This window comes from Syngnathus acus, chromosome 15, assembly GCF_901709675.1.
Source record: "Syngnathus acus chromosome 15, fSynAcu1.2, whole genome shotgun sequence".
Taxonomy (NCBI): domain Eukaryota; kingdom Metazoa; phylum Chordata; class Actinopteri; order Syngnathiformes; family Syngnathidae; genus Syngnathus; species Syngnathus acus.
In genome coordinates, this window is record NC_051100.1 from 14,306,168 (window position 1) to 14,327,976 (window position 21,809).

Here is a 21,809-nt window from a genome sequence, read left to right on the forward strand (position 1 = left end):
CCTGACTAAAAACACGTGATACACAGAGGTGTGGTTTGAGAGAGGGGCTGGACCTGCTGCAGCTATATTACGGCAGAGTGTCGAGCGGCTAGTTCACAGAAAAGAGCTAAGCTAAACCTTTGGTGTTAAACTGCAAACCTGAAGCTCAAATCATGATAGCGGAAACACCGGTCAGTATTCATCTTTGCCGTAAAGGCCCTGATGGATTGTTAGATGCGCCTAGGAAAAAACATATGTATCTTAAGCGTATGCAACAGCCTCCTATAGAAAAACTTGAGCAGAACTGGTATCTAACACCGGACACTCTGTGGGGATTTAAAATGTTTTATGAGGTCGGCGAGCTATCTTTTTTCATGAGAAACCAAGGGGGCTTTGGACCAGCCAACGACTGTGAGGCAGCCAGCACGTATGGTTCGTTGAACTCAAATGGCTGGGGTGTTTTAAATCAACTCCTACCCGAGGTTTTGACTGAATATCTCGATGAATACGGATTACAAGGTGAGCTGAACATAACATGGGTTTCAAGAATTACAGCGAGCGGGAGATGTTTTTTCCGGCTTAAAGTTTCTCCTCAAACTGTTGATGGAACAGAAGCTGGAGAGCTAATCGATCTACTGTATCTGACGCTAGAAGTGTTTAATAGCGAATGTGGAGTTTTTCAAACAATAGTGAATGTACCACTTTCAGAATGGTATAAACGGATGCAAGCATTTGGTGACAGTATTACGGGACTCTTTCTATCTAGCCATGTCTGGACAAACATCATCGGAGTGAAACGTAAATTGACTTTAGATTAACCCTTACTAAAAAATAACTTTAAACTCCCCCCACCCTGCCCTCCTCACACCTCTTCAGTAAAACCGTTCCTAGCCCCCCTCTTTTTACCTACTGTCACAGAAAGGTGGGGCTGTAGTCATTAGCATACCTATCTAAACTGTATAAGAGCGGGCTTTCGGACCCAGCCTTCACACCTACCACCAAGAGAGAGATCGCTCTACACGTCAGAGAAATAATAATAATAATAAGATGGCTAAAAAAGACCCGCCAGACGACTTTTACCAAGTTTTCCTCGTGTGGAGAACGGGCCAGGAGAAAAGCTTTCCAGAGGTGTGCAAACCGCGCTGTATGATCACACTCTGGTCGACCCCTGACAACTCTGGCACAGAGCCAAACCAGGGCGACACAGCTTTCATCGCATCGCATGATTTCAGACCATCACTCACACACACTCACATGTGGGAATCGAACTCACGGTGTCAGCACTAGTGTTGGCTCGTGAGTGAACGATTCGTTCAAAAGAACAAATCTTTTCAGTGAACGAGAGTGAACGAATAACTTCCTAAAGTGATTCGTTCTTTTTTCAGTTCATATGACTTAAACCAGTAAGTGTCGGTAATGCGCATTGAAGCTGGTGCCAGCTCGCCGGAAAACAAAACGAAGAAGAAAATTACGTATTTTTCCGTTCACGAACGAGTCGTGAATTGCATTTCCCGTTCACCAACTGAACGGATCTGTGAGTGAACGAGTCAGTGAGTGAGTGATTTGCATTTCCAGTTCATCGCGAGAACGGAGCAGTGAGGGAACGAATCCTGACTTTCCCGTTCACGAACGAGTCAATGGGTGAACTGCCTTCCCGTGCATCAACGGATCAGTCAGTGAACATCTCCTGGCGTGACTATGTAAACCAGAATGTAGATTTACGATTTGCCAAGGAAAGAAAGAACCACTCACTGAAACACCACTTCTTTTATGCTCGTTTTCTTCAAGCTAACGGCTAACTTTATTGCATGAAGGGAGGCGCCGTTATGCAACAACGGGGAGATTATGCTTCTCTTTGGGTAATCTATTTTTTATAACACTTATAGTAGTTTTTAAATAACGTGTATGCATATATACGCCTAAATATTGTTATCCAATATATCTACTGCAATTTCACATTAGATTGCTGGTTTGAAATGTACTTTTATTATTATTATTATTATTATTATACCGTGATTTACCATGCATAATGCGCAAAATCTGGGGTGCGCATTATGCATGGTTACAACAATTTTTGAAGAAAATCTCCCTCGAAATAAAACTTGAAATCACCTTTCTTCTTGTTTGTTGTCAATCGCGCATCGCATTCAGCCATCCTGCCCAACACACTTAGTCAGTAAAATTCATAATTGACGACACATCGTTTGATGCGATGGTGCAATCCTTGATGGTGTGTTATTGTCAAATATTGTTTGTTTTTTAATCTCCATCGCAAACCGGATATCATACGGAGGCCGCCATTACAGATGCGCAGAACGGATGCGCAAGACACGTCAGCTATATACTAAAGAGCGAGAGTTCAGTTCTAAACCTAAATGCGTATTACAGGTAATGTTTTATTTCACAACACTTTGCCTTGTTCCTTTCGTCTCTGCTGTTCACTTCAAACACGCTCCATACGAACACAATGCTCTCGTATCAGACGCTTGCTCGATCACCTGCTCGTTTGCTGTCACAATGTACCCTACACAAATCCGAAACATTTCTCCGCTATCGAGTTTGCTAGCGCATGCGCAGTGATACTGACCGGCAGAATAACATCCGGTTGTTCCCAAAGATGATCTTTTTTCTGAAATAATCTTACGTTTACGGACTTAAGTAGGAGTCAAAATTTGGGTGCGTATTATACATGGGCACAGGCTTTTTTCCAGCATCGACATGCCATTTTAGGGTGCGTATTATACATGGGGGCGCATTATACATGGAAAAAATGGTAATAATAATAATAATAATATTAATAATAATAAAAGTAAATTTCAAACCAGCAATCTAATGTGAAATTGCAGTAGATATATTGGCTAACAATATTCAGGCATATATGCATACACATTATTTAAAAACTACTACAAGTAAATCGTAAATTTACATTCTGGCTTAAATAGTTCACACCAGGAGACGCAACATGTTCACTGACTGATCCGTTGATGCACGGGAAGGCAGTTCACTCATTGACTCGTTTGCGAACGTGAAAGTCAGGACTCGTTCACTCACAGATCCGTTCGTTGATGAACGGGAAATGCAATTCACGACTCGTTCGTGAACGGGAAGATACGTCACTGACTCGTAAAGTCCCTCCACCATCGAGCGCTCGCTGGCGCTGCTGATTGGTCATTCACGAATATTCACGAGTGAGTGACAGACAGTATTGCTGCTATGCCAGCCGACACGTTTTGCCGACATTGATGTTTTAATTTTGTATTTTTTGGGTTGTAGTTTTGGTGAATTCTCTTCGATGGTCAGGTGGTCTTCCAAACAAACGGTGAAAAAGTGGCTGGCTTGGGGAAGGAAAACTTCAGTCACACACGGCTGATTGGGGAAAGATTTTATTCAACCGATGTCAGAGAGAAGTGTCTCGCGCCCTAGCCAAGATGTCGAGTCCCTTTGTTTACTCTCGCTCTAAAACTTATACCCCCGCGCTTCCCTTCACTCGGGTGCGCGCACACGGGGCTGTTGGGTGATCTATGACCCCCCAGTCATAGATCCTTGATGGTGTGTTATTGTCAAATATTGTTTGTTTTTTAATCTCCATCGCAAACCGGATATCATACGGAGGCCGCAATTACAGATGCGCAGAACGGATGCGTAAGACACGTCAGCTATATAAAGAGCGAGAGTTCAGTTCTAAATGCGTATTACAGGTAATATTTTATTTCACAACACTTTGCCTTTTTCCTTTCTTCTCTGCTGTTCACTTCAAACACGCTCCATACGAACACAATGCTCTCGTATCAGACGCTTGCTCGATCACCTGCTCGTTTGCTGTCACAATGTACCCTACACAAATCCGAAACATTTCTTCGCTATTGAGTTTGCTAGCGCATGCGCAGTGATACTGACCGGCAGAATAACATCCGGTTGTTCCCGAAAATGATCTTTTTTCTGAAATAATTTTACGTTTACGGACTTAAGTAAGAGTCAAAATTTGGGTGCGTATTATACATGGGTACAGGCTTTTTTCCAGCATCGACATGCCATTTTTAGGGTGCGTATTATGCACAAGGGCGTATTTTACATGGGAAATTACGGTAATCATTTATGTTAAAACTTGTCTGGTGTTTTAGTCCTTGTTTTTATATTCGCCAATTAAAAAATAAAAATCAGACATTTGGTTAACTCCTTTATATGACAATATGTGTATGTGTTTTACGTTGTTATATGAGTTGGTGTCCCCCAAAATAACAACATTTTCAACCTTTTATTCAAACACAAACACATTCGGTATAATAACACCATCAACTATGTTGTGAATTTTTATTCTGGTATCATGCAATGTATATCTCACTAGTAAGCCTAAGTGTGACCGGGTCATGTTCGGGTCAGGTTCGTGTGGGATTGTTTGGGGCTTTGTCCAGGAATGTAGGCTCATTGGCACCAGACACATCTGGTTTCCATTAACAACTGCTAAGATATGCACCGTGTAGAGTTAGGGAGGCTGACTGGGGGGTCATAGATCACCCAACAGCCCCGTGTGCGCGCACCCGAGTGAAGGGAAGCGCGGGGGTATAAGTTTTAGGGCGAGAGTAGACAAAGGGACTCGACATCTTGGCTAGGGCGCGAGACACTTCTCTCTGACATCGGTTGAATAAAATCTTTCCCCAATCAGCCGTGTGTGACTGAAGTTTTCCTTCCCCAAGCCAGCCACTTTTTCAGCGTTTGTTTGGAAGACCAGCTGACCATCGAAGAGAATTCACCACAATTATTGGCGTCACGAACAGTTCTCGTGTCCTTCGGGGAGCCCTCGCCCGCCTTGGTGAGAGCACTGAGCGTCCGGCCGGCATGCTGAGTTTGAGGTGAGAAGCTTTCACTCACAGTATCGCGATGTGCTCGTGCCTGGTGTGGGGGGGGGGACGGAGGGGCTCCTAAGGGGGACAGTTAATGGGCCTGGTGTGCCAGTGGCTGGCAAAGGGGGGGGATTTGTCTCCCCTAGCTGAATGTCGACAAGATGTGGATTTTGAAAGGGGGGAGTAGCCCCAATAGGAAAATGAAAATGTACAATAAAAATAGAAAAAAGAAAAAGGTAAATAAAAATGGAAAAATAGCATAAAACTAAATGGGGAATGTGCACAACAGTGTGAGTGACATGTCTGGTGTGAATGATGAATGAGAAAGAAAATGCCCCGAGTGAGAGGGCAGGTTGTACAGGACGGGATGTCTGGGGCATCGCCGCTCGGCTGTCATGGGAGAATAATAATAGAAAGTCCCATAAAACGTGGACTTTATTTTGGCGACAGATCCGATGGAGGATAGAAATTTTAGCTGTATGATTGAGGCGACATCGGTGACATCAGCAATGACCTGTTGAAGCCTTTCAGGAAATGGGAAAGGTTCATTTATGCCAACACCGACGGAGCAAGGGTCCCCGAATATCCGTATCACTGCACGCTCCAATACTCCAAAGACTCAACACAGTCCCAAGCGGAAGAGTGGTTGCAGCGACAACCCCGTGAAGTACAACTAAACGGAACCTGCATCCTCCTGGGACCACAGGGAGTGGCCATGAAGATGCACAATGACGGATACCTCAACAAGGAATTCAAAGTCAAGGACAGCGTCCCCCATGTGACCTTGATGGTGTCAGAGCAAAATGAGCAGCAAAATGTGGGAGAGATGATGATGGAGGCGGAGATACTCAAATTTGTCCCACTAAAGGAGAACAATGCTCTGTGGGTGAGTGATGATAGACGATTTATGAAGATCATGATTTCAGCACAAGGATACGGACGACCTCAAACGGTGCAGCTGTCGCACGAATCCGTCCCATGTTCTTGCTGTATGCTCACTGGCTCGGTTTTGCCCCTCATATTCAATGGGTTATTGGTCTGTTTTTATTCATCGCTCATTTTATTTTATTTATTATTTATTATTTATGGTTTGTGCCTTCTTGTTTTTGTTTTGTGTCGCCTACTTGTATGTCTCGTCACCGTGGGATGGAGGAAACGGAATTTCGGTTTCTTTGTGTGTCTTGACATATGAAGGGATTGACAATAAAGCTGACTTTGACTTTGACTTGACTTTGACTTAGTGTGGCAGCGGACCGTCTACAAGAGGAGATGCTACAACAGGTGCCCGATTATGTGTGGTCACGCCATAGTACGGACATTGGACTTGTAAAGTCAGCACAACCAGTAAGAGTGGATCTTCGGCCTGGCTGCAAGCCTCCGTGGAAAACACAGTACCCACTGAAGGAGGAAGCAGTGCGGGGGATTGAGACACAGATTGAAGGACTGCTTGTGGCAAACGTGTTGACAATTACACAAACGCCTCTTAGCAACACGCCAATATTGCCGTTGAAAAAGCTAGACAATTCCCATCGGCTGGTACATGATCTTCGGGCGGTGAACGAGGTGGTGGTTGATAAAGTAGCTGATGTGCCGGACCCACACACCTTGCTGACACAAATTCCGCCTGACGCGGAATGCTTCACGGTGGTGGACTTGTGTGGCGCTTTTTTCAGCGTCCCACTCAGCCGCGAATCGCAAGGACTTTTTGGTTTTACATTCAAGCGTCAGTTCTATCAGTACCAGAGACTTCCGATGGGCTATAAACATAGCCCCCATGTGTTCAACAAAGTGCTAAGAGATGATCTTGAAGGGTTGGAACGGCAGGTGCAGAGCACCGTCATTCAATATGTGGATGACATTATTGTCTGTGCATCAGACGTAGAGACGTGTCACAAAGATTCAATCAAATTGTTGCAAATTCTCGCGGAGAAGGGCCACAAGGTGTCACAGAAAAAACTCCAATACTGCCAATTGCAGGTTGACTATTTGGGCCAGAAAATATCGCGCGGATTGAGACGTATTTCTGATGGCCATTTGGAGGCTATAAGAACAGCCCCGAAGCCCAGAACTGTCAGACAGATGTTGACGTTTCTGGGCATCGCGGGTTATTCAGCCTCCTGGGTGGAGGAATACGCTAAATTAGTAATAATAATAATAATAATTCATTCAATTTATATCGCGCTTTTCAATAACCCAAAGACGCTTTACAGGGAACAAAAAAGGGGGGGGGGGGTACGTATGGGGGGGGGAGACAGTAGGATATAGTTAATAACAGGACATCGGTCAGCAGTGCGAAGAAGATGGATGGAGGAGCAGGGGGGGCGGGAGCGGAGTTTGTTGAAGTTGGCAGTACGGGAGGTGGGAGTGACGTTTTTTGGTAGTCCAAAAAGAGGAGATGGATGAGCCATCGGGGAAGTGCCGGTCCAAATGTTGGACCAGATGGTGATGCCGGTCGACCTCGACTGCACCCGCTCGAACGGCAGGCCCCAACGCACCACGGCGGCACACAGCAGAGCCACAGTTGGCGAGCCCGCAGGGAGTGGAGCCCGTCGCCCGAGAACGCCGGACGGAAGGCCAGAGAGCCAGGCCAGAGCTGCCGTAGAGTCCACAGCAAGCACAGCACAGCAGGCGGCCACAGGCTCAGAGTCAGGAGGCAGGAGGGTCCGGTGGTGGTTTTGGCCAGTTGGCTGTTGACTAACTGGCTAACGTAGCTGGTAGTCCGAGGGAGAGGAATAGGTGAGAGCGGAGCTGCGGGAATGCGAAGTGGACGGAAGACAACACGAGAAAAATAAAAGACGAGACTGGTGCACTGAAAACGGGAAAACGAAAAACAAGTAACGGACACGGTCCGGGACAGAAGCGGCAGTCAACAAGTTTGACGCCAGCGTGCTCTAACCCGGAAGACAACAGACGGTGGGGGAGGCCTCTGAGGGCCATGATCAAAGATACAGGCAATAATGAACTCCACGCAGTGCTAGATTGGACACAGGATGGCCACATAGCATTTGAAACGATCAAAACGAGATTGCAGGAGGCTCCGGCTTTGGCTTTACCTCTTCCGTCACAATGGGCTATCCTGTGACCATTCTCACTCATCATAGTCTTCGGACTCTTTTGAATCATGGGAAGTACACCTTGACAGAGTCCCGGCTCAGAGACTATTACAGGCTCTTGGACCAAGAGGATGTCACTCTGGCAAGGTGTACTACAGTAAACCCAGCTGACTTTTTGCCTTTGCTTTTTGAGGACGGTGAGCCCCATGATTGCGTACACGAGGCGGAAAGGTTTTCCAGATTGCGGTCAGATTTACAAGCCATCCCCCTGGGGGAGGCGGATTTAGAACTATGGACGGACGGCTCTTGTTATCGAATTGGGGAGACTTTGTGCGCGGGCTATGGGGTTATCCAAGCACACGGAGCAGGTGGAGGACAAGGTCACGCTCAGTGATGTGACCCTGATGCAAGCGGCAGTTAGTCCGATGGACAAACATTTGTGGGTGTCGAGGGGGGCGTGCCAAGACTCAGACGGGGTGCGGAGAAATCACGAGGGTTTGGTGGTGGCCCCGCCAGATTTGTTAGGCCTGCTAATACAAGAGGCACATGGGCTTGCCCATGTGTCAAGTGGGGAGGTGAAGCGAAAAATAATCGCAGAATATGGTTTTTGGGCGCCATATTTGCTCGAACAAATCGATCATGTCATCGGGAAATGTGTAATCTGCTTAAAAAACAACGTGAGGCGAGGGGTAGCTACCCCCACGGGTTACATCCCGACTCCAAACGGCCCCATGAGGGAACTGGTAGTGGATCTTGTTGACATGATTCAATCGGTCGAGGAGAAAAGATACATGTTAGTCGTCGTGGACCGGTTTTCCAGATGGCCGGAGGCGTGTCCGACTAAACGAAAAGATGCTCAGTCTGTTGCCAAGTTTCTGTGCCGCGAAGTCATCAGCCGATGGGGGCTTCCGGATAGGATTTCGTCGGACAACGGGAAAGAGTTTGTGGATAAAACGGTCAAACTAATTCTTCAAAAATTGGGAATCAAACAGCGGCTAGGGGCCGTATATCACCCACAAAGCCAAGGCATTTGCGAGAAAATGAACGGCGTTCTAAAAAACCGAATTTCCAAAATTTGCCAACATACGGGCTTGAATTGGATAGCTGCCTTGCCACTGGCACTAATGGTATGCAGGTCAAGTGCACTTCGCGACTTGCACTTGACTCCTCACGAATTGGTGACCGGGAGACGCATGCCGTCGCCGTGTCTGCGCACCAGTGGCAAAGGCCCAAGCCTGTCAGTTTTGGAGGACGAAATGAAGGCCTATGTCAAACACCTAACCACAATACATAGGAACATTTCCACCTATGTTGTCAACAGGCAAAAACAAGAAGAAGTGCAAGAGAGACTCGAAGCGAACACTAAAGACGCAGTTCAGCCAGGGGACAAGGTGTACGTGAAAGTGTTTCGCCGGAAGTGGTTCAATGAAAGACGGCAGGGGCCATTTGAAGTTGTGCGCTGTACTGGGACGGTGGTGCAAGTCAAAGGCTCACCAACGTGGTTCCACCTGACACACTGCGTCAAGGTGCCCAAGGACGAAGAACCCCGAGGAGTGAGTCGCTACCGCGACAACCCAGAACGACTACCAGAACGAGGATCACCAGAGGACCAACATCGGGAGGTCGAAAGGCATAACCAAGATGTGGATGCTGTTGGGCCTGCAGCTCCTGTGCCTGACGGAGTCAGGGTCGACACAACCAATGCCCGGGAAGGCCAACAGTTCGACCGTATCGATCTTGGCGACGCACCCACCTCAGCCGGGAGCGACGCCCCACAGTGCGGTACGACCGAGGCACATGCGGCCGGACGGGGCCCCCTCGGTGGACAAAGTCGTCCGGCGGAACAAAGCAGTCCGCCGCAGAGTCCGACCGAAACGTTACGTGGAGCAGTGTTGAATGGGTGGTGGGAGGCGCCATCATCCTGCCGTGCAGGTGCCCCAAGGAGAAGGGGTCTCAGTGCACACGCACTGCCCAATGGGAAGACAATGCGGGTAGCGTACTTGCATTGGCGGGCCGAACATTTGCGGATGATGTACTGTTACTGTGTTGCCTTTAAGGCTGTAATTTCATCAATAAATAATTTCATATGGTTACAATGCTGTAAAAATGTTCCAATAAGTTAAGTAATCATTTCGATCTTGTAATAATAGATAATTCATAGTTTAAGTCGAAAAGTATTGTTGTGAAGCGCTACTTCCGGTTTCGCCGCGCTACTTCCGGTTTCGCGGAGCCGTCTCCAGGATGTTATCAAGTAGCCATGCTGTGGAATGCGGTCAGACTTACATCTGTTGCCATCTGCTGTGATTCATTAACAAGGCAATGCCGTAAGTCGTGTGTCGTTTTAATCTTAATGTTTACGCTGATATTTTGCTATTATTTTGTAAATTGTATTGGATGAGCGCACTTTATTTTCATGTTCTCATCAGCCATTGGCTGACACTATGTAACGTCTGTTGCAGTTTTCACCGCTCAGTAAAGAAAATTACAAGCTAGTACAGTCTCCTGGGTTCTTTGCTGGTGGTTTAACTACGCGTTTCCTCAAGACGCTACAGTGAAAAGGCACCATCTGATGTGTCATCGTGGTCAAAATGGCAGCAAGAAATAGATCTGCGACAAGTCAAACCGGCAGCACAAGCTCATCCGTAGGAAGCGCTGCTCGTGCCCGAGCTAAAGCAGAAGCAGCAAAGGTGAGAGCGTCGTTTGCAAGTAAAGAAGCAGAGCTAAAAGTGGAAAAAGCTGAAAGTGAACTACAAAAAATGAAAATTGACGCAGCGCTAGAAGTGTTAGCATTGCAAAGAGAAGCTCATGCTGCAGAAGCAGAGGCTGGAGTGCTAGAAGATGCAGAGGCAATACAAGATGAACATGAGAGCGGAAATTCTTTATTGGACAGAGTAAAAAGAGAAAGAACAAGTTACTATGTGCAATCACAAAGCGAAATTCGACCTCCAATCGCACAAGTATCAGCTACACCAAAGCAACACAAGGCCTCAGATAACTCATTAGTAACATGGGATCCATCTGAGGAAGATGTTTTTGAGCCACCACCTGTCAGCATTAGGCCAAAGTTCACGTTCAAGAAGACAGCTTTGCCAATTCAAACCAAACTTGGGACAAAACCAAAAGTAGAACAAACAAAGAACGCTCTTAGTCCACACGCATCCCCATTCATGCCTCATTGCAATAATGCAGCGAGCTTACCTCACCCAGCTGAGCCGTTTGCCCAATATATGGCACGTCGAGACCTAATCACATCTGGCCTCTATCAATATGACGATAGGCCAGAGAACTTCAGAGCATGGTACTCTTCATTCAGTGGTGCTATAGCTGAAGTCCACCTGACACCGACTCAAGAGTTAGATCTCATGACCAAATGGCTGGGAAAGGAATCTAGTAGTCAGGTGAAGCGCATACGCTCAGTACACGTCAACAACCCCAGTGCAGCCCTACAGAGAGCATGGGAGAGGCTTTGTGAGTGTTATGCAGCCCCCGAAGTGATCGAAGAGTCACTCTTCCAGCGATTGGATAGCTTTCCAAGATTAACAACAAAGGACTATGTCAAACTGCGCGAACTAGGGGATCTCCTCCAAGAGATTCAAGGAGCCAAGGAAGACGGCTATCTTCCTGGTTTGTCGTATCTGGACACTTCACGAGGAATAGGTCCAATAGTCGACAAGCTCCCGTACCCACTCCAAGAAAGGTGGATGACTCATGGTTCTAACTACAAAGAAGATCATAATGGTTGTTTCCCACCCTTCCATTACTTTTGTATGTTCATCTGCAAAGAGGCAAAGAAACGCAATGACCCAAGTTTCACCCAACAAAATAGTCAAACGTACATTAAACAAGAAAGATCCAACCCTAAGAGCTTTAACTCACCCAGACCTATCGCTGTGCACAAAACAAACATTACAACTACAAACAACGACATAAACAACAACTGCCCACTGCACAGTAAGCCACATCCACTAAAGAAATGCAGGACATTCAGGTACAAATCATTGGAGGAAAGAAAGGCCTTCCTCAAAGAGAGAGGAATATGTTTTAAATGCTGCTCTTCAGACACTCATCTCGCTAAGGACTGTAAATCTACAGTAAAGTGCACTGAATGTGACAGCACATGGCACGACACCGTCATGCATCCAGGCCCTCCACCTCAAAACAAGGCTCCTTCACCTGCTCAAGAGGACGGCGGGGAGGGAGAAAAACAACCCGACAATGTCGACGTAACATCAAGCTGTACTGAGGTGTGTGCCCAAGGTCATTGGGGTCGCTCATGTTCGAAAATATGTCTCGCCAGGGTGTATCCAAAGGGTAAAAAAGACAGTGCAGTTAAAGCTTATGTAATCCTGGACGACCAGAGCAATCGTTCCTTAGGTAGGCCTGAGTTCTTTGAACTTTTTAATATTAAAACTAAGCCTTTCTGCTACAACTTAAGAACATGCTCCGGCCTTGTTGAAACACAGGGCAAGATGGCTGAAGGTTTCCTGATCGAGTCGCTTGATGAATCAGTCATCATCCCATTACCTCCTCTTATTGAATGTCCAGACATTCCCAACAATAGGAGTGAAATCCCAACTCCAAGCGCTGTGCTGCACCAGCCTCATCTTCGTCTCATAGCCAAATGCATTCCTGAGTTAGATCCTCAGGCTGAAATTCTCCTGTTGCTAGGTCGAGACATCTTATGTGCACACAAGGTTAGAGAACAAGTCAATGGGCCTCATCATTCTCCGTTTGCCCAACGCCTAGATTTAGGGTGGGTCGTAGTTGGAGAGGTGTGCCGGGGTAAGGTTCATAAACACACAGTCAACACGTTCAAGACGATGATTCTCGAAAATGGCCGTCCAACAGTTTTCGGACTCTGTGACAACTTTCTGCAACTCACAGCAATGCCACGCACTAAAAGACAGGATAAGGCACCTGAACAAACTCTCGGAAAAACAGTATTCAATCGCACAGAAAACGACAACAAACCAGCTCCATCTATCGAGGACATTCTCTTCTTGGAGATTATGGACAAAGGAATGTATAGAGATGACAAGAATAATTGGGTAGCACCCCTTCCCTTCAAAGAACCTCGCCAACAGATGCCAAACAACAGGGAGCTTGCAGTCAGTCGGTTTTTGTCTCTCAAAAGAAACTTACAGAGAAAACCTCAAATGCAAGAGCAATACGTCGAGTTCATGCAAGGCATTTTCTCCAATGGTCATGCTGAAGTGGCTCCTCCACTGAAACAAGGTGAAGAGTGCTGGTATCTTCCAACTTTCGGGGTTTATCACCCACAAAAGCCCAATAAGATCAGAGTTGTTTTTGATTCCAGTGCCCAGTATTCCGGCGTCTCTCTCAACAGCGTCCTTCTCTCCGGGCCTGATTTGAACAACAGTTTGCTTGGGGTCCTCCTACGATTTCGGAAAGAGACAGTTGCCATTATGGCAGACATACAGCAAATGTTTCATTGTTTCCTGGTGCGTGATGACCACCGGAACTATCTCCGTTTTCTGTGGCATAAGGACAATGATATAAATAAGGAGGTCATCGAATATCGAATGAAGGTCCATGTATTTGGAAACTCGCCATCACCTGCAGTAGCCGTTTATGGATTGCGCAAAGCCATCCAGGATGGGGCAAAGGACTATGGCGCCGACACAGTCGAGTTTGTGGAAAGGCATTTTTACGTTGACGATGGCTTGATCTCTGTGCCTTCTCCAGCTGAAGCAATTGACTTGCTCCAAAGAACAAAAGCCGCTCTTGCTGAGTCCAATCTGCGTCTGCACAAGTTTGTCTCTAATTCTCGAGCAGTCACAGAAGCCTTTTGTCCTGACGAGTGTGCAACAATCATTAAAGGCCTAGATCTGGAAGGTGAAGAAACTCAGTCACAACGAAGCCTAGGTCTCATTTGGGAAATAATGACAGACACTTTCACCTTCTCAGTGGCCACTGCAATTAAACCATTCACTCGCCGAGGTGTTTTGTCCTCTGTTAATAGCATCTTTGATCCTCTGGGTCTGTTGGCACCTGTCACTATCCAAGGAAGAGCGCTACTCCGTGAACTATCATCAGAGTGTTCAGAATGGGATGCACCTCTTCCGGAGAACAAGCAAAACAAATGGGAAAGTTGGAGAGATTCCCTAAAAGATCTTAAAGAGCTTCACGTCCCAAGAACCTACACATCAACTTCTCTCAGGCAAGCAGAACGCAACGAACTGTATTTATTTTCAGATGCTTCAAACAAAGCAATTGGTGCTGTAGCCTACCTGAAAGCAGTCCAACAAGATGACAAAGTTGAGGTAGGATTCATTATGGGCAAGGCAAGACTTGCTCCTCAATCAGAACCCACTATACCAAGGCTTGAACTGTGCGCCGCCGTCTTGGCAGTCGAGATGGCCGATCTAATTCAGGATGAGTTAGACCAACAGCTGGATGCAGTTCATTTTTACACAGACAGTAAAGTAGTTCTCGGCTACATCTGCAACGAGTCAAAAAGATTCTACACATACGTCCACAACAGAGTGCAGCGTATTCGTCAGTCCTCCAAGCCAGAACAGTGGCATTATGTGCGCACAGAGGAAAACCCCGCAGATCATGCTTCACGATCACTCACACCATCTCAACTGGCAAAAACAATATGGTTCACCGGACCATCCTTCATCTATCGTTCATCTGCAGAAACAAACCAAGTAAGTGGGAAGTTTGAGTTACTTGATCCAGAAAAAGATTGCGAATTAAGGCCACAAGTTAAAACACTGGCGACTAACCTTCAAGTCCTCACATGTAAAAGCTTCCAACGCTTCTCTACCTTCAAGTCATTGGTCAGAGCAACAGCTTTCCTCATTCACATCGCAAAATCATTCAATGGCAGTAATCCAAACAGAGAATGCAAAGGATGGCACAAATGTCACTTACCTCAAACACTGGACGAAATGACTCGCGCTAAACACATCATTCTCAAGGAGACACAACGAGCAACGTTTGGAAAAGAACTGTTGGCTCTTCAAGCCGGAAAACCAATTCCCACACAAAGCCCTCTACAAAAACTCAGCCCAATCCTGGATAATGGCCTTATAGTTGTCGGAGGCCGAATCAAGCACTCTGATTTTGAGAACTTTGAAAAGAACCCAATAATCATTCCCAAAGACTCTCACATTTCTCTCCTGCTCACTCGTCACCACCATGAGCAAGTAAAACACCAGGGTCGCCACCTGACAGAAGGCGCAATAAGGGCTGCTGGGCTTTGGCTTATAGGTGGCAAAAGACTTGTCAACTCTGTGATCCACAAATGCATTATTTGCCGCAAACTACGTGGAAAACAGGAAGAACAACGCATGGCAGATCTGCCATCTGAACGCCTTAAAATGTGTCCTCCATTTACTTATGTGGGCCTTGATGTTTTCGGGCCATGGACAATAACTACCAGGCGTACTAGAGGTGGACAAGCCCAAAACAAGCGCTGGGCCATCATGTTTAGCTGCATGAGTTCGAGGGCTGTACATATTGAGGTGATCGAATCCCTGGACACATCCAGCTGTGTAAACGCCCTGAGACGCTTCTTTGCTCTGAGGGGTCCCGCCAAAAGTCTTTTATCCGATCGAGGTACAAACTTCATTGGGGCATCCAAGGAGCTAGGAATGGACAGTACAGTACAACAGTATCTAAGTGACCAAGGGTGCATCTGGGAATTCAATCCACCTCATGCCTCCCACATGGGAGGCGCCTGGGAGCGCATGATTGGTGTGGCTCGAAGAATTCTGGACTCCATGCTGCTTCAGAACAAGGTAGAACTAACTCACGAAGTGTTGTGCACTCTCATGGCGGAAGTTACAGCCATCATCAATGCAAGGCCACTTCTCCCAGTTTCTTCGGATCCAGACAATCCATTCATTCTGTCTCCGTCAATGCTCCTCACACAGAGATCGTGCCTTCTACCACCTCCTGGAGAATTCTTGGAGAAGGACTTGTACACTAAGCAATGGAGGCAAGTTCAGGCTCTTGCCAACCAGTTTTGGACGCGTTGGAGGAGAGAGTACCTGCCCTTACTACAAAGGAGACAAAAATGGACTCAATCTAGAAGAAATCTGCAAGTCGGTGACCTTGTTTTGCTCAAAGACAAGCAGGTCACACGCAACAGCTGGCCTATGGCCCGGGTCACTGCAACATTCCATGGAAAGGACAATCGTGTAAGAAGGGTCGAAGTTAAGGTCAGTGACCAAGGCAACATTAAGACGTTTATGCGACCAGTGACGGAAATCATCCTCCTCCTCCCCAAGGACTGATTCTTTCAAGGTTTAGTTAAGCTTATAGTGCCCCCTACGGGCCAGGCGGGGAGTGTGTTGCCTTTAAGGCTGTAATTTCATCAATAAATAATTTCATATGGTTACAATGCTGTAAAAATGTTCCAATAAGTTAAGTAATCATTTCGATCTTGTAATAATAGATAATTCATAGTTTAAGTCGAAAAGTATTGTTGTGAAGCGCTACTTCCGGTTTCGCCGCGCTACTTCCGGTTTCGCGGAGCCGTCTCCAGGATGTTATCAAGTAGCCATGCTGTGGAATGCGGTCAGACTTACATCTGTTGCCATCTGCTGTGATTCATTAACAAGGCAATGCCGTAAGTCGTGTGTCGTTTTAATCTTAATGTTTACGCTGATATTTTGCTATTATTTTGTAAATTGTATTGGATGAGCGCACTTTATTTTCATGTTCTCATCAGCCATTGGCTGACACTATGTAACGTCTGTTGCAGTTTTCACCGCTCAGTAAAGAAAATTACAAGCTAGTACAGTCTCCTGGGTTCTTTGCTGGTGGTTTAACTACGCGTTTCCTCAAGACGCTACAGTTACTTAATACATATAAACGATTCGAGGTGTTGGGGGATTGCGCGTTGTACATAACCAAGATTGGCGGCACTGATTTCGGACAGTATAAATGCACCTGTTTTAAACGGAGCGGGGAGAAGATGAACCGCTCGGATGAGCGGGGGAAGGCAATACGCATTAATTCCGTGAAGTTGGCGGAGAAAAAGACAGGGGCTAAAAGGCACCCAGAAAGCTCGATCGCTGGGCTTGCCGAGAAGGAGTTAGCGGTCGCGACCAAGAACGACACCGCACCCCTGTTAACAAATGACGGTACCGTTGTAACCCAGTTGGGCGTCTCGGACGGTGGAGGCCGAGAGGCCGACGCCTGACGTGGCAAGGCCAGCTGACCAAGCGTTCACAGAGTCGGATTGGTCCCCGACGGAGGGGCGAGATAACTTGCATAATGTGGCGCGCCGAGCGGCTGTGTGGAGGGCTTATGGGTTTGAGGCCTCGGCATTACCAGGGGTCGACGAATGGGCGAGAAAAAATATGTGGTACCAACTGACGGCGCATTCAATTAAGTCCTCCAAGGCGGTGAGTGGGCCATGTCTAGTCCGGGTCAAGACGCCTAGTACACTACAGGCGGTTTTTCAGACCGTCCCTGTGCCAGTGTCCGACAACTGTCAGCTCCGGTTGCTGCTTTGGTTGGTGTATGAGCAATCGTGGAAAGCACCCGAGACCGATGCTCAGGTTAGGAAGGTTTTCAAACCGACGGGAGAGTGTGAGTGGATAAGTGAACGCCCGTATTTAGATTTACTCGCCGTGCATGATGATATCCGGGTGGCAGTGCCAGAGTCAATAGAGGTGCCATCGGTAAGGGTGCCCGCTTGTTTTTGTTCTAATGTGACGCACGGGGGACCCGGAGTGGCTATGGGGGTGGCAGACTGCGAGGTCTACTTCATGCAATTCCCAGAGCAGTCGGGGGGAGAGAGAGGGGCCATCCATCCTGTGACCTTCGCGTTGCCGAACACGCCACGCGTCATTACTGTGAGGGTGGAGAATCGTACAGTACCTGGTAATACCACCGTAGGTAATCTTAGAGACATCTGGTGGGTATGCGGGACTAGGGCCTATTTGTTTTTGCCTTATGGCTGGGGGGGTTGCTGCTATCCGGCGACCTTGAGACTCCCTTTTGAGGTGATGCCGATTAGGAAGGGCCACAGGCCCCAAGGTAGTGTCTTCGGTCATGTCCCGAGTCGGGCTAAGAGGGAGATGGCGGCGTTTCACACTACAGAGGCGTACCATTGGAGGATTAGCCTGGGGGAGAAATGGGGCCTCGGGATTTTCCCCTGGTACGGGGTTACGTTTTTGGCTGATCATATTGATAACATTACATATACTCTCCAGAATTTCGCTAACGAGACAATCAAGGGTTTCAGGCAGTTGTCACTTACCCAGAAGAGCCATCGCTTGACCCTGCTTAAACACGACATGGCCTTGGATTATATCCTGCCCCGGCAAGGGGGGTTGTGCGTGTCCCTGAATTTGTCGGATGACGCCTGTTACACTTTAATCTCTGATAACACGGACAATATTACCAGTGTCATTGACGCGCTCAGAACTATCCGGGACTCTTTCGGGCCTTCTGAGGGCGCCGGCTGGTCGGCTACGAGCTGGCTGAAGGATAGGCTGGGGCCTATGGGGGCGATACTGGTTCAGTTGTTGGGGGCGCTGGGGATATCATTGTGTGTGATGTTTTGCTTTTGCACAGTGATATTGACGTGCGCGAAGGCCGTGATGTTGCGGTGGTTCGGTGTGGTAATGCCGGGGGACCAAACCCAGATGCCGTTGATCCCGGTTGAACGCGGGGTGGATCGGGGTTTTGTGGAGGAGGTGCTGGTAAATGATAGGTACCGATTTTAGAAAGAAAGAAAAAGAAAAAAAAAAAAAGAACCATTATGCAATAGTGCCGCCCTGGTATACCCGGTGTTTTAGCTTAGATTTTGCTTATTTTTTCGTATTGGATTGCATGATTGTGTTTTTGTTTTTTACTTTTCTTCATTGTTATGTGGTTTGCCCTACAGTGTTGCCCGGCCGGTGGTGTCCGGGTGGGGGGATGGAGAGGCCGTCCGGCCCGTGATCGACATTGCCGTGTTCCTCATACCAATGTTGCATGTGTGCCTTGCATTTTATGTCATTATCATCACTCGATGCTGGCAGTGGTTCTCATTCGTTACAGGACGCTTGGACGCTGACCGGGGCCTCGCAAGGGATGCTAAGGACGGTGGCATGGACTTGGGGACGTTGCATGGACAGCGGGCCCTGGGCAGCACCAACCGGTGCTCCTCGCCGAGGAGGCCTCAGTGGACTGGACATTGCTGATGCACGCACTCGCACATGCAAGGGGGGGGGGCAACACTGGGGGGAGTGGGGCGTTACTCTGTTGCATGCTTTGATGACTCGTTTGTGTATACCTCACTATGCGACCTTGTTGTTTTGCCATATTATTTACTTTGTTACCTCGTTTGCTTACCCCGTGGCATGTTTACCATACGACATTGCATTTTGACCGATTTGTATTTGAGGGGCGTGGTTCTGTTTGTTGCTGTTTTTGGGGCTCGTGCTACGCTTTGTGGAATGTGGTGTGTGCCGGAGCTCCCTTCACCTGGCTCTCGCCAGGTGAGAGGCGTCTCTGGGGGTGTAGAATGGGCCTCCCTCTTTTTCCTCGTCATTAGATTGGCGAGGTTTTTTCGACGGTGGTCCGGCAACTTTTTGGGGCTTCTAACGGGCCACTGCAAAATTTTCCTCTCCAAATTGATGGCGTTGTTGATATATTACCGAAGGGGGGTGTGCGGACGGCGTCAATCAGTTAATGGGGTTGGGGGATTCAATCTTGGTCAAGTGTGGTTCCTGAGAGGCCTCAGATTGCTGTCAGGGAGGAATTCAGAGTCAGAGTCAGCTTTATTGTCAATGCCTTCATGCTAAGACACACAAAGAAATCGAAATTTCGTTTCCCCTATCCCACGGTGACGAGACACAGCACACGATTAACATACAAGTAAACAACGGGGGAGAGAGTTCAGGACCCCAACAGCCCGGAGATCACAAACCAGCCAGTGGCGAGCAGTGCTTGCATCCCACAACAGAGTCCCGGCACCATTTCGTCACGGACGTAGACGCACATTCCACCTCCTCGCGATGTTCCCCCTCGTACAATGGCCCGGTCCGCCCGATAGCACGCCAGCCGCTCCAGATGCACAGCAGTTACGCACTGTCCGGTCCGTAGATCTCAGCAGGCATGTTGATGTCCAGCGATCGAACGTTCGCCAGAAGAATGGAAAGCACGGCCGGGCGAGCTGCGTTGGCCGCCAGCCTGGCCCGGACGCCCAACCGGGGGAGGAATAGCAGGCGAGTCCGGCGACGCTTCAGGACGGAGCAGACCGAGCGCCTTTAATGTCCCCGCTTCAAAGTCCAGATCGCCACAAAACTCGCTTTCGCCGATGTCGAGCAGAACCAGCCCGCCGTACTTGTAGCACAACCCGGTACGACGAGACGAACACACAAAACTGTCGGACAAACCCACATTAAACGACAAAACAAAACACCGTTCGGGACAGAGAGAGGCCGCTGCGTGTGCACGCGCCGCCATCTTACTTCCTTACTTCTTACATCTTACTTACATTCGATATTAAATTAGGTTGAGCTTTCCTAGTTAATGTAACCTTAAGTAGCATGCCTTGAGCATGATTTAGGATGAGACAAATAGGTCCAAATTGTAGACGAAAACCATAAAATGGTTGGCGGAAGGTTTTTGGATGTACCGATGTCATTTCTTGTCGGGTTGTTGTCGGGGCACTTGTTGTGCCCCGTCAGGGGGGAATGTTGTGAATTTTTATTCTGGTATCATGCAATGTATATCTCACTAGTAAGCCTAAGTGTGACCGGGTCATGTTCGGGTCAGGTTCGTGTGGGATTGTTTGGGGCTTGGTCCAGGAATGTAGGCTCATTGGCACCAGACACATCTGGTTTCCATTAACAACTGCTAAGATATGCACCGTGTAGAGTTAGGGAGGCTGACTGGGGGGTCATAGATCACCCAACAGCCCCGTGTGCGCGCACCCGAGTGAAGGGAAGCGCGGGGGTATAAGTTTTAGAGCGAGAGTAAAGAAAGGGACTCGACATCTTGGCTAGGGCGCGAGACACTTCTCTCTGACATCGGTTGAATAAAATCTTTCCCCAATCAGCCGTGTGTGACTGACGTTTTCCTTCCCCAAGCCAGCCACTTTTTCACCGTTTGTTTGGAAGACCACCTGACCATCGAAGAGAATTCACCAAAACTACAACCCAAAAAATACAAAATTAAAACATCAATGTCGGCAAAACGTGTCGGCTGGCATAGCAGCAATACTGTCTGTCACTCACTCGTGAATATTCGTGAACGACCAATCAGCAGCGCCAGCGAGCGCTCGATGGTGGAGGGACTTTACGAGTCAGTGACGTATCTTCCCGTTCACAAACGAGTCGTGAATTGCATTTCCCGTTCATCAACGAACGGATCTGTGAGTGAACGAGTCCTGACTTTCACGTTCGCAAACGAGTCAATGAGTGAACTGCCTTCCCGTGCATCAACGGATCAGTCAGTGAACATGTTGCGTCTCCTGGTGTGAACTATTTAAGCCAGAATGTAAATTTACGATTTACTTGTAGTAGTTTTTAAATAATGTGTATGCATATATGCCTGAATATTGTTATCCAATATATCTACTGCAATTTCACATTAGATTGCTGGTTTGAAATTTACTTTTATTATTATTAATATTATTATTATTATTATTACCGTTTTTTCCATGTATAATGCGCCCCCATGTATAATACAAATATATAATAATACTAAAATGGCATGTCGATGCTGGAAAAAAGCCTGTACCCAAATTTTGACTCCTACTTAAGTCCGTAAACGTAAAATTATTTCAGAAAAAAGATCATCTTTGGGAACAACCGGATGTTATTCTGCCGGTCAGTATCACTGCGCATGCGCTAGCAAACTCGATAGCGGAGAAATGTTTCGGATTTGTGTAGGGTACATTGTGACAGCAAACGAGCAGGTGATCGAGCAAGCGTCTGATACGAGAGCATTGTGTTCGTAT

At 47.5% G+C, this 21,809-nt stretch overlaps 2 protein-coding genes across 2 annotated transcripts; both read left to right on the forward strand.

Annotated features, from left to right (window-relative positions):
• The first annotated feature begins 10,061 nt into the window (after nucleotides 1-10,061).
• Nucleotides 10,062-12,350, forward strand: LOC119134810. Its single transcript, XM_037271865.1, has 3 exons — nucleotides 10,062-10,197; nucleotides 10,333-12,247; nucleotides 12,337-12,350. Exons 2-3 carry the CDS (start codon nucleotides 10,462-10,464, stop codon nucleotides 12,348-12,350), a joined length of 1,800 nt encoding a protein of 599 aa, XP_037127760.1. The 5' UTR covers nucleotides 10,062-10,197; nucleotides 10,333-10,461.
• Nucleotides 12,351-14,578: 2,228 nt separating this feature from the next.
• LOC119135089 lies at nucleotides 14,579-16,291 on the forward strand. Its single transcript, XM_037272440.1, has one exon. The coding sequence runs from the start codon at nucleotides 14,791-14,793 to the stop codon at nucleotides 16,138-16,140; it is 1,350 nt and encodes a 449-aa protein (XP_037128335.1). The 5' UTR covers nucleotides 14,579-14,790; the 3' UTR covers nucleotides 16,141-16,291.
• Nucleotides 16,292-21,809: the final 5,518 nt, after the last annotated feature.